At 38.7% G+C, this 15,009-nt stretch overlaps 3 protein-coding genes across 5 annotated transcripts; all 3 read right to left on the reverse strand.

Annotated features, from left to right (window-relative positions):
- Positions 1 to 656: 656 nt before the first annotated feature.
- LOC111808768 (RNA-binding CRS1 / YhbY (CRM) domain protein) lies at positions 657 to 4,178 on the reverse strand. The gene is made up of 4 exons (XM_023694935.2): positions 4,018 to 4,178; positions 3,037 to 3,322; positions 2,377 to 2,778; positions 657 to 1,967 (listed from the first exon to the last, which is right to left on the reverse strand). The coding sequence occupies exons 1-4, from the start codon at positions 4,083 to 4,085 to the stop codon at positions 867 to 869; spliced, it is 1,857 nt and encodes a 618-aa protein (XP_023550703.2). The 5' UTR covers positions 4,086 to 4,178; the 3' UTR covers positions 657 to 866.
- Positions 4,179 to 4,636: 458 nt separating this feature from the next.
- On the reverse strand, positions 4,637 to 9,836 carry LOC111809472 (SUPPRESSOR OF GAMMA RESPONSE 1). Of its 2 annotated transcripts, XM_023695934.2 has the most exons (6): positions 9,473 to 9,836; positions 7,508 to 7,640; positions 6,552 to 6,738; positions 5,970 to 6,466; positions 5,174 to 5,476; positions 4,637 to 5,094 (listed from the first exon to the last, which is right to left on the reverse strand). In XM_023695934.2, the coding sequence occupies exons 1-6, from the start codon at positions 9,484 to 9,486 to the stop codon at positions 5,041 to 5,043; spliced, it is 1,188 nt and encodes a 395-aa protein (XP_023551702.2). In that variant the 5' UTR covers positions 9,487 to 9,836; the 3' UTR covers positions 4,637 to 5,040. The 2 variants fall into 2 exon arrangements, with proteins under 2 accessions (XP_023551702.2, XP_086978638.1); XM_087122512.1 differs by lacking the exons at positions 7,508 to 7,640; positions 9,473 to 9,836 and adding an exon at positions 7,352 to 7,401.
- Positions 9,837 to 10,660: 824 nt separating this feature from the next.
- On the reverse strand, positions 10,661 to 14,731 carry ATN1 (Protein kinase superfamily protein). Of its 2 annotated transcripts, none has more exons than XM_087117273.1 (6): positions 13,336 to 14,731; positions 12,951 to 13,125; positions 12,525 to 12,720; positions 11,933 to 12,057; positions 11,689 to 11,847; positions 10,661 to 11,235 (listed from the first exon to the last, which is right to left on the reverse strand). In XM_087117273.1, the coding sequence occupies exons 1-6, from the start codon at positions 13,461 to 13,463 to the stop codon at positions 10,915 to 10,917; spliced, it is 1,104 nt and encodes a 367-aa protein (XP_086973399.1). In that variant the 5' UTR covers positions 13,464 to 14,731; the 3' UTR covers positions 10,661 to 10,914. The 2 variants fall into 2 exon arrangements, with proteins under 2 accessions (XP_086973399.1, XP_023515449.2); XM_023659681.2 differs by having other exon boundaries at positions 12,951 to 13,083; positions 13,336 to 14,727.
- Positions 14,732 to 15,009: the final 278 nt, after the last annotated feature.

The following is a 15,009-nucleotide window of genomic DNA, read 5'->3' on the forward strand; positions in this document are numbered from 1 at the left end:
CTAAGAACTTAACATAAAAAATAACTTTATTTTCCTTATGTGCACTATTGAAGTCATATAAAGAATATTTCCTTGAAGTGTTAGACCTAGTTTACGGAAAGGCTACACAGATGGATTTTGATTAAAGAAAAAAAAAACGTTACTAGAAAAGGGGAAAGGTTCTTTTTCTTATCCATTTTTGCTTGTTGCTTTAAGGGTTCGACAATGAATTTCTACTTCCAGCGTTTCAGGGGAGTCCTAAAAAGAAATGATTCTAAGTGAGTCCTAAAAAGACATGATTCCAAGTGAGCTAATTGATGTGACCCGACTAAAATTTTTACATCCACAAGCATTAAACCAATAGGCTGTTAAGGAAAATTAAAAATTCATTGATTAAAAAAAAAAAAAAAAAAAAAAAAAAAACCATGACTAGAATAAGAGCCACATCCTTGAAGCACAGTAATTTTTCTTACATTTTGGATTCTTAACATTCTCCATTCTAGCTTAATTCAACGATCTTAGATGGCCTTTTTGGTCTCTCTCAGTTCAGCCTATGGCTATTTTACGAGCACAAACACCGGCACGAGCACCATGGTGCTAATCTTTGGACATTGCAGCATCAATTATTTGGACTAATAGTATCAAAAGCATCAGCACAAGAAGTCTAAACTGAAAAATGATGAACAATCGCAGTAGATAAAATGAATCATCTTTAAGTTACCGTAAAATCGTTTGTTTCATGGGGCTACTGCGACCAAAGTTACCAAAAAGTGCCCTTTTCTCTCGCACACAATCAGACAGGGCATTGAAGCAACAGAAGATTATTGCACCAAGTTTGCAGCCATGGTTTTCTTCCATAAATTTCATCCATTTTACTGTCTATTTATCTATTTTCTACGAGAATCATCTTCATCACTACCACTCCAGTAATCGTGTCTCTGCGGTCTCGATGTCCCTGATTCATCTTCTTCATCTGAATCCCACAATGTCTTTCCTGAATCAGTATTTTTCGATACAAAGTTGTAACTATTCTTTGATTTTCTCATTCTATTCTCCTTTCTTTTAGTGTCTGTGTGTTCATAAGCTTCATTGGATTCATCAATGCTAGAGTCATAATCATTCAGCTTATTATTCTTCTTATCTTTCTTGATGTGATGCAAATCAACTTCATTGCTCCTGTAATCATCATTTGCGCAGCTTAAAACTTTCATGTCATCTTCTTCGTCTTCTTCCTCTTCTTCTGATTGCCACATGGCACTTTCAAGATCACTAAGCATAGTTTCAGGCTCAGAACCTTCTGAATCCATCCTTTTTCTGACAAAGGGCTCGACATTTCTCTTAAAACTTCTATTTTTGGCCAAATCATGCCTCCCTCCAGCTCCTCGAGTCGTTTTGACAATCCGATGAGCTCCATCAGAATCATCTGCATCGTTAGCATTCTGACCATCATCAGAATCCCATTCCTCCTCATTTGCGTGTTCATCATCTTCCTCTTCACTATCGTATAATCTTTGCTTACTATCTCGCTGTCTCCAAACACTTGGCTTTTCAATCTCGTCATCAGAACTGTTATTTGTACGCATATCGGATTTTCTTAATCTCCCACCGTGTTCTTCTCTATTCCTATACCTAATTTGGCTAAGCTCTTCTTTCTCTGCTGCTTCCTCAGCAACCCAATCTCGATCTGCTGCATCCTCTATCTCAGCTATGAATCTGTCTAACTCTTCCTGGTCACTGTCACTATGAGATTCCTCTTCTTCCATGTTACGCTCGATCTCTGTCGCTGTCTGCTTATCACCGTAGAAGACATACGGGGTACCTTCTTTTTTGTCAATGGCATTAAAAAATGTTGAAGCTACTCTCTGGATGCTGGCCATAGCAACTGGATCCTCTGGGTTTATACCCTTACGTCTGAGCTCTTGTTCTATCTTCTTTATGTTTAGCTTCTGAGAATCGAGAGCTTGTTCAAATCTGGCCTTGAATAACGCCTACGTAAGAGAACAAACAACTGTTATTCTACTGTTTTCTTGTCTTCCTTTATCCAACAACATTAATTATGATCTCCATTCACCCAATGGAAGAAATAATTTCCACCAAATCTAGTTAGTCAGTTTATTCAATCACATCTAGTCAGTTTCACCAAAGGGACTAACATAGTGGCTAGGAAAGAGTTAAGATCTAAAACCAAGCTTTCAAAAGAATACAGAATGAAGGTTGCCATAAAATTAAGGGACAAAAATTCAGCCTATCCCTTTTTAAGAAATATGGGGTGTGTGTGTGTGTGTGTGTGGGTGGGTGGGGTGGGGTGGGGTGGGGGAGCAACCCAAAAGAAGTACTTATTTTTAGAAACAAGGCAAAGAAACTGAAAGAACAAACACTGTGATCCAGCATGCGTACCTTTCTCTTAGTAAGGGTGTTGATTGGTATCAAATTTTTAGGTTGACGATAGTTTCTTCCACGAAACATGATGATTGTTTTCACGTTATGTACATTCACGACAATCCCACCGCTAAGTCTTGCAAGCATGATTGCCATTTCCTTGATTTTTTCTTTGGGGAAGTTATCACAACACACTTGCACAGTCTCATGAAACTTCCAATGGAGATGCATATTCTGGACCACTCCTCCAAACACTCCACGAACACCAACTGGGACGTAATTCTTATTTCTAAAGCCTATTTTTTTATAAGCTTGAAGCTGTTCAGGGGTCAGGAGCTCTGGGTCATGACGAGGGGGTGGCAACTCTGGGAGCTCATACTTCTTGAGTTGTTGTAAAAGTAATGCTACTTTCTTCTTGGCCTATGAAAGATATGAGACAAATGTGGTCATACTAATCAATCAAATTTAAATTATGTGGGTGTAGAATTATATTTTTATTTAAAACAAAGGCAGCAGTATAGTGACTTAAATTGAACATCAAATGTCAAATTCAGATTTCCCAGAGAAGGCTGTAATTCATAAAATATCTCTTCAATCACAATATTCATCAAGATTAAAAACAGATGCAAGTATGTCATCAAAATCGACAACATAGATTATAACTTCGAAATGGCATACTCTTTTGAGGTTGTAAAGGAGCCTTTCTTCCTCTGTCATCAGCTTTTTCTTAATTTTCTTAGCTCTTCGGATCTCCCTTAAGGTCTTACCAGACTCTTTCCTCATTCTCCTCTCCACCTTACTACGCATACTCCTTCCCTTCGATGTCGACATACAACGGGACAACCCATTGAAAGAACCAACAACCTTTGACTTAGAAGGCAATACATATTCACTACGAATGCTTCTAAGGGCCACATTGCTTGAAGCAATCTCTGAATGAAAATCTGCTAATGATACGACATTGCTGCACACATTAAAAAGAAAAAAATTATATCCTATCAGAATCTTTGTTCCAACTGCATTGAACAAAGTGGATGCTATCATTACATCTAAATGCCTTGGATATATGCTGAGGAACAATACCCACAGAATCAAAGTATGCATTCAATTGGATACTTGGCAAATGAGAGAAGCAGTACAAACGAAGTTAAATAATGTCATATATTTCCTGAACAGATTCAACTATGAAAGAGCGTCATATCTAAAAGGTAAAATCACGATCTTTTTTTAGGAAAACCAAACCTTCGCTCTGGCTGAGAAAATTTGCAAGAGTGATGAATTCCATAAGCAATAGCAGAATGGATGCACTTTTTTAACGCAGTTCATCAAAGGGAATGAAAAAACAATAAAAGCATAGACTTACGGAGAAAGCGAGTTTTTCAAAAAGCTGTATAAATTTCTTAACAAGGGAAAAGAAAACACACTAGAAAACCGAAAGAGAGGAAATTCATTAGGGTTCTCAAAGAAAATATAGGAAGCAATCAAATCGATTATAAAAAAAGGAATTGATGATTGAATGACTGCCGGAGAGACGAAGCGCCAAACTGGCTCCCCTGAGACTCTATAACTGAAGCCACAACATGGAAACAAGAACCTAATTCACAGCACCCAGCAACCAAATGCAACGGAATGAGAGCGAGGGAGAGAGAGAGACGATACTTGTAGCGATTTGATAGAAGGAGAGTGGAAACCCTAGTGAAACAGAGCCTTCGAGTAGCAGAAAACATTGATGAATGGAAGAGATGACGATCAATCGCTCATCTCCATTACTAAACACCGCCGATCTATCAGGGTTTGGCGCTGCAGCCTGCAGGGTTTAACGTTCTTTCAGATTTGACCATTTTACCCCTGCCTTTATTTATTTATTGTTTTTATACAACAAATGTGGATTTAATGTTAATTATTTAACTGAAGTGATTACTTAATAAAATATTAATATTAATAATTAAAAATATATATTCTCTTAATAGATACAATTAATATAATATAAATTTGAAGACGAAATTTAATAATTTCTATTTTAATTTTTTTTTTTTTGTCAACGAGTAAGGTTCTTGATAGAAATGTCAAGTTACAATTCTCGATAAGTTAGGATTGTACAGAGACAAGAAATCTCCTTTATGTACTTTTTCTACCTTCTCTCTATTCTACCCGATAAAATAGCTTCGTTTCTAGTTGACAAAAAGAAATCTTGTCATGAACACGAGCTCGATTTCTTAAAGGATAGAAACGTAATTCGTGAAGAAACATAGAAGGATATGAAAAAATGGAGAAGGGAAATAAATATAAGACCAAATACCATTCTCAAAATACATCACCACCACTACACGGTCATGAATATCAGTTTTCATACATCCCATAACAAATAGTAATCAGTTTCTACATTTTGCACCCAGCCACCCATCTTCATGGTGCATTTAACACAAAATTTGAGCAATAACCAGCTCGATCACGAGATCGGTCATATTCGTTCTTGATTCGACGACTTGACAATAAAACAACTGATATATGTGAATGTAAATTGTTATGTGCCATGCAGGTGGGGGTGATATGCATGGCATTCTCCATACAAATGAAAGCCAAATGACAGCAAAGAGTTCGACGACGAAATATGGTGAATTTTTGAGGAAGATTCTGGCCGAAAAGCCAGATTGTAACATGTCGTTCTTACGAGATTTCGCTTCATATCCTGTCGAGCCAGTCGAAAATGCTCTCTTGAGAACCAAACTGCAGGTCCTGCAAGCAATGATCAAAGTTGAGTTATATAGATCAAAGGAAAGCAAGCATTTGAAACTTGGGAGTGAGGCTAACTTACAGCAAGATGAAAATCAGGTGAAGTATCCAATTCAAGGTTCTCAAGGTCTGCAATTCCACACGTAACGTTATCGTTCACGATCTCGTGGCAACCGTTGCTACCGGAGAGCGGGAAAGACATTTGAGTTAGTTGGCTGTTACTTGTAAGAACATTAGAATCCAGGACTTCATTGCACAATAAGTTGTCTTCCAAGTAATGTAATTCAGCATCATCTATACCCTGAGATTCTCCGGCCAACCATCCCGGGAATCCGACGTCGTTCTCCAATGAAATATGAGCTGCTTCTGGAGTCAGCTCTTCTTCCTAATCAACAAAGCATACTAAAGTGAGAATTCGACATGAACACAGTATAGGGTCAAGGCATGAACGCAGTTGTCATAGAAACTCCACTTATCCACACACATCAACAGCCTAAGCCCACCGCTAGCAGATACTGTCCTTTTTGGACTTTCCTAAATTCGTCTGTTAGGGAGAGGTTTTCCCATCCTTATAAGAATGCATTGTTCTCCTCTCCAACTGATGTGGGAACTCCCAGTCCACACCCCTTGGGGGCCAGCGTCTTCACTGGCACACCGCCTGGTGTTTGGCTCTGATATCATTTATAACAGCCAAAGCTCACCGCTAGTAGATATTGTCCTCTTTGGACTTTTCCTTTCGGGTTTCCCCTCAAGGTTTTAAAAACACGTATCTTAGGAAGAGGTTTCCACCCCCTTATAAGAAATGTTTCGTTCTCCTCTTCAACCGATATGGGATCTCACACAAATAGACAATGAAACTAATTTAAACGATAAGATACCTTTGCAAATGATTGAGGCAGACCATTTTCAGCAACATCATTGGAAACAAATGATTTCCCCGATCGAGGAGGTATCGGAGGATTCGACTTGGGAGTTCTAGGACTAGTTTGATGGACCAAAGCATCAAAATCCTCAATCAGCATATTATCATTGCTCTTACTACATTGCTTTGGTTGCTGATAAGAAATCTTTGACAAAACATATTCACCTTCCTTCTCATCTTCTTCAACTCCCAAATGATATTGATGTATCACCCAGCTCGACCTTTCGCGTTTCGAGCCGCCCTTCGAACTTCGGTACAGAGAGAAGATCTTTTTCCATCCCTTATGAACACCCTTTTCTATCACAGCTTTGGTTTTACCAGTCTTGTGCCACCGGAAATGTTCCATGCTTGAACTATCTTCACTTTCAATTTTGCGGCGCTTCCTTTGGCCCGTGGCATATGCATTGCTTGTTTTGTGAAAGAAATGGATATCATTTCCATCTTTACTAACACCTGAATACTTGAAAATGTTATGATTCTAAGTAAGAGAACATTATAGTATGGGAAATGAAAAGAGCAACACAGATGAATTCCTAACCGGGGAGATTTTCTGGATGAGTGTAGCAGATTCCTTGATCTGTTTCTATTGTGGGGATGAATTCATCAATTAATGCATGTAGTTTTAAGTTCCCAACGGCACACTTTGCTGCTAAGTGATCCATTATTTCTTCATCAGTTGGATCAAACTTAACACCAGCAGGCAAACCAGGCCATTCAGGAGACACCTGAAAAGAAAATGCAATTGAGAGATATTCAAATTAAGGCACGACACAACTTGGGGGAGGAGTCTCATATCGGCTAATTAAGGGGTTGATCATGGGTTTATAAGTAAATAATATATCTCCATTGGTATGAGGCCTTCTGGAGAACCAAAAGCAAAGTCATGAGAGCTTATGTTCAAAGTGGACAATACCATACCATTGTAGAGGTCCGTGATTCCTAACATGGTATCAGAACTATGCCCTTAACTTAGTCATGCTAATTGAATTCTCAAGTGTCGAATAAAGAAGTTGCTAGCCTCGAATGTGTAGTCAAAAGTGACTCAACTATCGAATAAAGGGTGTACTTTGTTTGAGGGCTCCAGAGAGGGAGTCAAGCTTCGATTAAGAGGAGGTTGTTCGAGGGCTCCATAGGTCTTAGGGGAGGTTCTATGGTGTACTTTGTTCGAGAGGAGGATTGTTGAGAATTGTTGGGAGAGGAGTCCCACCTCGACTAATTAAGGGGTTGATCATGAGTTTATAAGTAAAAAAAAATATATATCTCCATTGGTACGAGGCCTTTTGGGGAAACCAAAAGTAAAGTCATGTGAGCTTATGCTCAAAGTGGACGATATCATACCCTTATGGAGGTCCGTGATTTCTAACAAACGTTAAATTTCTCCTTAAATATGAATGGACCATTTACTGCATATGAAGAGTGATGTTTTAGTCCATATTAAATTGAACTATCACTATAAGAACAATTATGAACACACTGAATGGAGTTCAAACTTACATCTGTATTATCAATAATAAAGTGACAGTTTGGGCATTCTCGTTTGGCATCACAATCTTTAATTACTTGGGAAGAGGATTGGCTGATGTTTCTGACTTTTCTTGCAAATGTTCGGCTATCAAGGATCCAAGCCCTACAAGAATGAGTTGCTAACAGTTAAAATTCAATCGCTTAGCTTTTAAAAGGAACATCTAATTCATTGGAATAAACAAATAAGCATTCAAGTGAAACTGAGTCCTTAAAGATGAAGAATTAAATTATTTGCAAACTTTTCATTTATGGTACCTTGAGTTTCCAGGCCCACACACACATGATAATCTCACGAACAAAATTGCAAGAACCTACAACATACAGTAGTAAAAAAAACACAATTTTTTTTTTACTTATCCTAGTGTGACATCCCACGTGGGTTGGAGAGAGTAACGAAGTATTTCTTATAAGGGTGTGAAAACTTCTCCCTAGAAGATGCGTTTTAAAACCTTGAGGGGAAACTTGGAAGGAAAGGCCGAAAGAGGACAATATTTGCTAATGATGAGCTTGGGTTGTTACAAATGGTATCAGAGCCAAACATTGAGCAATGTGCCACGAGGATGCTGGGCCCCAAACAGGGTGGATTGTGAGATCCCACATCGGTTGGAGAGGGAACGAAACATTACTTATAAAGGTGTAAAAACCTCTCTCTAGAAGATGCGTTTTAAAATCTTGAGGGGAAGCCCAGAAGGGAAAGCTTAAATAGGAAAATATTTGCTAATGGGCTTAGGCTGTTACAAATGGTATCAAAGCCATACACCGGGCAATGTGTCTACGAGGACCCTGAGACCCCAAGTAGGGTGGATTGTGAGATCCCATATTGGCTGGAGAGGGGAACAAAGCATTCTTCATAAGAATGTGGAAACCTCTCCATAGAAGACGTGTTTTAAAACTTTGAGGGGAAGCCCGAAAGGGAAAGTCCAAAGAAGACAATATTTGCTAACGGTGGGCTTGGGCTGTTACAAATGGGATCAAAGCCACACACCGGGGGGTGTGCCAGTGAGGATGCTGGGCCCCCAAGTGGTGTGGATCGTGTGATCCCACATCGGTTGGAGAGGGAATGAAACATTCCTTATAAGGGTGTGGAAACCTCTCCCTAGAAGACACGTTTTAAAACCTTGAAGGAAAGCCTGGAAGGGAAAGCCCAAAGAGGACAATATCTACTCCGATGAGTTTGGGCTGTTACACCTAAGATTTGAGAATTTGTCCCCCAAAATCACCAAGTTCCTTCTCCAAACTCCATTATAACTAGGTCAAACAGTGGTGGTTAAATATTTGAAAAATATTGGTCTCTGAGGAAAGAAAACTTGAACATGGATGGTATATTCATTTACCAGGTTGGTCAAGTAAATTCTTAAAATGATCCAAAACGATGGTTTTTGGTGCATTGGCAGGAAATAAAAGCAAAACCATCCTAAATATGTTGTCTATTTTGCGCCTGGTTAACTCGAACCATGGCAAAAGATTTTGAGTCTAAGACCCAAATGTCGAAAACAGGATATTCCCCCAATTTCTTAACCACAAAGGATCATGTTGGGCTAGTGGGGCATGTTCAGCTCTGCCATTAACACGAATAAACGAGCTCTCAAGCAACAAACAGTAATAATATAGCTTAAAAGATATTAAGTTGTGTTTCCCTTTCAATCTCGAGTATTAACCACATCCTCTGTATCGGCGTTTTCTCAAAATCAGCAGAGCATTACGAGTAAAAGAAGGTAAAACTCCAAGAGCTAGACTTATATTTTCGATTAAACAAAAGGGCAACAATGAACAAAAAAACCCATAATCTTGGCACAATAATTGAATCGACCCAGAAACACAATGAACAGAGAAACAGAAGAGAAAACACACACACACATTTTGGTATCAGGGATTGAAAGAACTCAAGAACACTCCACAGGGATTAAAGAAATTACATGAAGAAAGTAGACTCACCTCGCCATAATCATCAAGAGCTTGAGATCAAAAACAAAAACGATCAGAAGTGGTGGAAGAAGAAGAGGAATCGCATTTCAGCGAGTAAGGGGAGAGATATAATATAATGGTTCAGCGCGTTTGAGCTTCAGATTTTAGTCCGCTACGCTAAGTCTTAGTGAAAGAGAAGAGTGCGCGGAAAAAGAAAGCGTTGTGCAGTCCTAAGTCCCAACGGTGCCCAGTGTGAGCGGGAAAAACTGAGTTCCTGGCTCGGCAAAGCCTCGGGTACAAGATCATAGGCTCGGAAGAATACGTTGAAGAAGGTTTGGGGGAATTGTTGTACATGGGTGTGGGGCCCAACGTTGACGGAAGCTAGGACCGAGGCTAAGTAATGGAAGACGAAGCTGAGGTGTCTAGTGGAAGCATTGTAACTTCGAAAAGCGAGTAAATGTCATGTCCGGCAAATTTCAGGTGGGGGGACATAGAGATATACTTGCGCCCCAAGTAATATCACTAAATACTTCGACTTGGTCCACTCTTTGGATACCTCTTTATGTTCCTTTTGTTTTCTCATATATGTATATATATATTGAATTTTTTTTTAGTTCAGGAACGTACACCAACAAAAACAAAATCACGATAAAGCAAAACTTTGAGAATGTAGAAAATATATTAAAATTTCGAGCAGTTTTAAAAGACATACAACTCCAGTGTCAAAAGTTCCAAGTTACTTACAAAACAGGCAGTGTACCAGTGAAGACGCTGAGACCCAAAAAAATGGATTGGGAGGTCCCACATCGATGGGAGAGAAAACAAGTACTAACGAGAATGCTAGACCCTGAGGGGGTGAATTATGAGATCCCACATAAGTTGTTCATAACGAAATATTTTTTTTTATAGGAGTGTGAAATTTTTTCACTGATGCATTTTAAAACATTGAAGGGAAGCTTTAAAGGGAAAGTCGAAATAGGACAATATGTACTAGAGTAGACTTGGATTGTTGCAAATATGTTCACAAATTTCTTTTAAAAAATGTCAAATACATGTATAAATATTGTCAAAGTAAGCATAGTTCAAACGTAATTGTCGTGTAACCTTGACTAAAAGGTCAAAAGTTCGAATGCTCCCACTTAAAAAAAAAAAAAAAATGCTGAATTCAAATGAAAGTTCCGGTATGAAAAACTCGAACAATAAAGAAAGCGAGAAGAAGAAGCAAGCAGGAGAGGAAGGCATTTGGATGAATCATTGTTCTTACAGTTGACATCACAGCAACCCCAACTCCACACTCTCTTATGGATTCAACTTGAACAGATATCACTAATGGAATCTGCATCACAATTTATCTTTTGAACTACACTGCTTATTCTTTCACTGCTTATTCTTTTTGAAGTAAACTTCCGTTATTATACAATTTGCAAGGATCTCCAACTCTAATTCCATGAGTTCATTTCTTAACAGAAGGATCAGTAACAGCAATCAGAGAAACATGAGAAGAAACTGCTTGGTTTCTCTTCTATCTCGCTTTTCGGGACATCCCCCGTGCCACGTCTTGTGGCTGCCATCAAAGAACTAGTTCCAGGAGACTCTGGTGGCAGGACTGCATTCTCAGGTGCCTGCATTGTTGGTGGTGTAACATACTCTGGCTGTGGAATGGTGGAGAGATATTTCAAGAGCATCTGTATGATTTCGCTGAAGTTCGGCCGAGTATTCGGATCCTCTGTCCAACAGGAAGTTATAATCGGGGCCAAATCCTCCGGGAGGTTCTCGGCATTCGGTCGGAAATTCTGTATCAACAATGTCCAGAGGATAAAATGATGGAGATGATACAACTATTAGTCGTGTACGTATAGCTCTATTCAATCAACAAAAGGCAAAACAACAATAAGAACATGTAATGTAACATTAATCTGCTCCTACGCTATAATGAAGATGGTGGCAATTGTTTTCAATTTTCTTCTTCTCAACTCGAGAGAGACCTAAGAAATGGAAACCAAGCCGCTTACTTATCAGTTTAGGGTTAAGTGTGAGATCCTATATCAGTTGGAGAGGAGAATGAAACATTTCTTATAAGGGTGTGGAGGAAATCTCTCCCTAACAAACACTTTTTAAAACAATGAGACTGAGGTGATACGTAACGGGCCAGAGCAGACAATATCTACTATCGTTGGGCTTAAACTGTTACATTAAGTTTCTCTAACTAACAACTTGGCAACAGATACATACTCGAGAGAAATCACCTTAAAAGCAGCTGCATATGCTGCTTGTAGATTCGACATGCCTTCGAAAGGCAACTTATTTTGGACGATCTCCCAAAATACAATTCCAAAGCTATAAACGTCCACCTTGTGATTGTAATGCTTCTTCTCTCCATTTCTTAAAGTGACCGTACTGTATAGCTGCCACAAAGTATAATAGGTGATATAGAGAACTACCACAAAACAGCCCCATTGACATGAAATAATACATTAACCAAAATTTCACCTCTGGAGCCATCCATCTGTAAGTCCCAGTTTCAGCTGTCATCATTTCTGTTACTGACTCTTCTCTAGCCAAACCAAAGTCTGTAAGCTTAACAGTTTTGTGGTCTCCGGTCAAGATCAAATTCTCTGGGGGACAAAAAACGATATCCTTAGAATTAGAATGATCGATCATCCTCAGAAGTAGCATATTGCTGTCCGTCCGATCAAGCTTAAACCAGTATATAGTAAAAGGAAATCTAAAATCTAAATATAGATGCATTGTGAGATCCCACCTCGGTTGGAGAGGAGAACGAAACATTCTTTATAAGGGTGTGGAAACCTCTCCCTAGCAGACGCGTTTTAAAAACTTTGAGAGGAAGCTTGGAAGGGAAAGCCTAAAGAAGACAATATCTACTAGCGGTAGGCTTGGGCCGTTACATATAGTGGCACAGAAATGAAATGAACAATATTGACAATAAAACTATATACAATCATCTTGAAATAATTCCAGCAGCCTTGTACTATCATATCTCTTTTCAAGAGTAAATTATACTCTATACTACCTGAAGAATTTTGATTTATTAGGCTTCAAAGTACAGTTAGCAGAAGTATACCAGGTTTGAGATCGCGGTGAATGATACCATGGGAATGCAGGCATTCCATTGCGCGTGCTATATCAAGTGCAAAACAAGCTGCTTCGTGCAAGTCCAAGCACCTTGGCCGTATACTCAACAAGTACTTTCGTAATGTACCGCCTAAAAGAAGCTCAGTCACTATCACCATAATGGGCTCCTTGCAAGCACCTATAAACTGAGACAAACCGCCCCAACATCCCACAAGTTACTATACAACTCAGTTCATTTCGTTAAGCTGATTACTACCCTTTCTTTTTCAGGAAACTAAATAATCATTAAGTGCCATAAGAGTACAAAGAAGACTGCAAAAGGCACCAAAAAAAGAGAATCCAAAAAAAAAAAAACTAATAGAACAATCAAATTACTCGGCAATTAAAGTTATTAACTAAACACTGTATCGACAACCTTTGCAAGATTCTTGTGCTGAACTTTGGATAACATTGCAACCTCTCGAGCAAAGCGTGCCTCAGTTTTTGCAATTTCTTCTGGAGTTTCACCTCTTCGAATTATTTTAATAGCAACATTTTCGTTTTTGTATCTGGATTGTGAAAAAGAAATATAATTGCACTGAGACGAGCTGCTGTTAAACAAACACAAGCCATAAAAATATGCATGCCTGATTGTAATTAAACAAAGAAAATAGAGAAAGAGGGAAAGAAAGAAAGAAAGAAAGAAAGAACAAAACGATTACAAACCAAGAATTCTGAAATCAGAGTTGAATAGAACATAAGAAGCTTCAAACCCAAGAATTCAACGCTAAGAGAAAGGTATCAAGGTTAGAACAACTTACTTCCCCTTGTGCACTTTGCCATGTGCACCCTCCCCAATCCTTGGCCCAACAAGGATTTGCTTCGGATCGACCAGCCACTTAGCATCCAAATCAAACTCTTTTAAACATAACCCATCACCGGACTCCATTTATTTTACTAAACAAGACTCTTTAAGACATAATAATAAGAAAAACAAAAGGTTTTTGAAGCACAGCTATTACTTCAGAGAGAGAATTAGATGAATCAAACAGCAAGCAGATTAAGTTAAAGGACTATGAAAATATCTGCTTGATTCTGCATGATTCGATCTCTGTAACTCGCCGCGGACCAGACTCGAAGACCCAACTCAGTGTTTGGTAGATACTGTGAAAGAAAAATCAAAGGCTCGAAATTCTTGCAGCTCTGCCTTGGCAGGGATGAAAAATGAAGCGAAATAGAGAACAAGGAAAGGAAAAGGCTAAACAAATGCACCAATAAAATAACTTTAAAGGGTAGCTAGCAAAATAACAAAGTTCAGTTGAAAAAAGGCTGAAAGATCCAAGTCGTCCCTAGAGCTTAAGCACCCAAAATTTGTGCTTTCAAGTCTCCTCCGAGTAAGGAACATGACAAGCCCTGTATCAGCAAAAGAACACCGCGGAAGGAACTGGGTCTGTGTCATAGAACAGTAAGAAACAACTCAAATGTTGAAAGGAAAGGGAGAAAGACAGAGAGGGAAACAGAGCAACGGATACGTGGGGAAGGAAATCTGACGGGCTGAAAAGAAATGAAACAATATTCTGCGATAATTCAATCAATTCGATCGCTTTCTTAAAAAATTTCAAGTGGGGCCGTGAAGAATCCTCTTCAAAACGCACCCAAAAGAGAGAAAAAAATGCTTGGGTAGCTTTCACTACACGGATTAATATCTCAGAAAGCGTCTCCCCCTGCTGGGAAGTTAGTACAGACATTTTCTCAAACACTTGGAATGCGTCAAAAGAAAGTAAGATGGTTTGGCCACCGGGTGCTTGACTTTTCCATCAATATAAAAACAAATAGAAAAACACCCAATTGGGAACCCATTTCAACCATTGGTAGGTTAAAATTCAACTCTCGCAGAAACGTAAAAGAGGAAAAAGATGAACAGTAAGTAAGAAAATAAATGGGCATTAAAGTAAGCTCATTGGGTGAAGAAGAGAGGCGCGCATGCTTGACAAATGGGTAAGAGAGATTACGAAAGAGAGTTGAATGAAGTGAGAAACGCAACTCCATCGTCAAACAACAATTTCCACACCAAATTTTTGGTAAACTGTGGAGTTTCTTCTTTGAAAACGTAATGGCGGAAAAGGGTCAAAAATCAAAATCGAAATCGAAATGGGAATGTGGATTAAGACATGGATTCACGTGCTTGGTTTTTGTTTCAAGGAAATTGAAAAGGAGAGGAGGAGGAGGATGAAGTGATTTAAAGGATGCAGGTGGCGGTAGATGAGAAAATGGGGGGATGCATTAGACATGAGGTGTTGTGTGCTTAAACTACCTTATAAATGTCTCATTCATTTCACTGATTAATTTGGGTAGTTAAATTACAAAAGTAGTCCTTATAATTTTGATAAAATTAAAATTTAGCTTTTGTCTTTTTTAAAGGTATAATATGTGATACCAAGTAAATAAAGAATAAATGAATGAACAAGAACCGAATAAGAGCCATAATGAAAATA

Source organism: Cucurbita pepo, chromosome 1 (genome assembly GCF_057944985.1).
Source record: "Cucurbita pepo subsp. pepo isolate OVF chromosome 1, ASM5794498v1, whole genome shotgun sequence".
Lineage (NCBI taxonomy): Eukaryota > Viridiplantae > Streptophyta > Magnoliopsida > Cucurbitales > Cucurbitaceae > Cucurbita > Cucurbita pepo.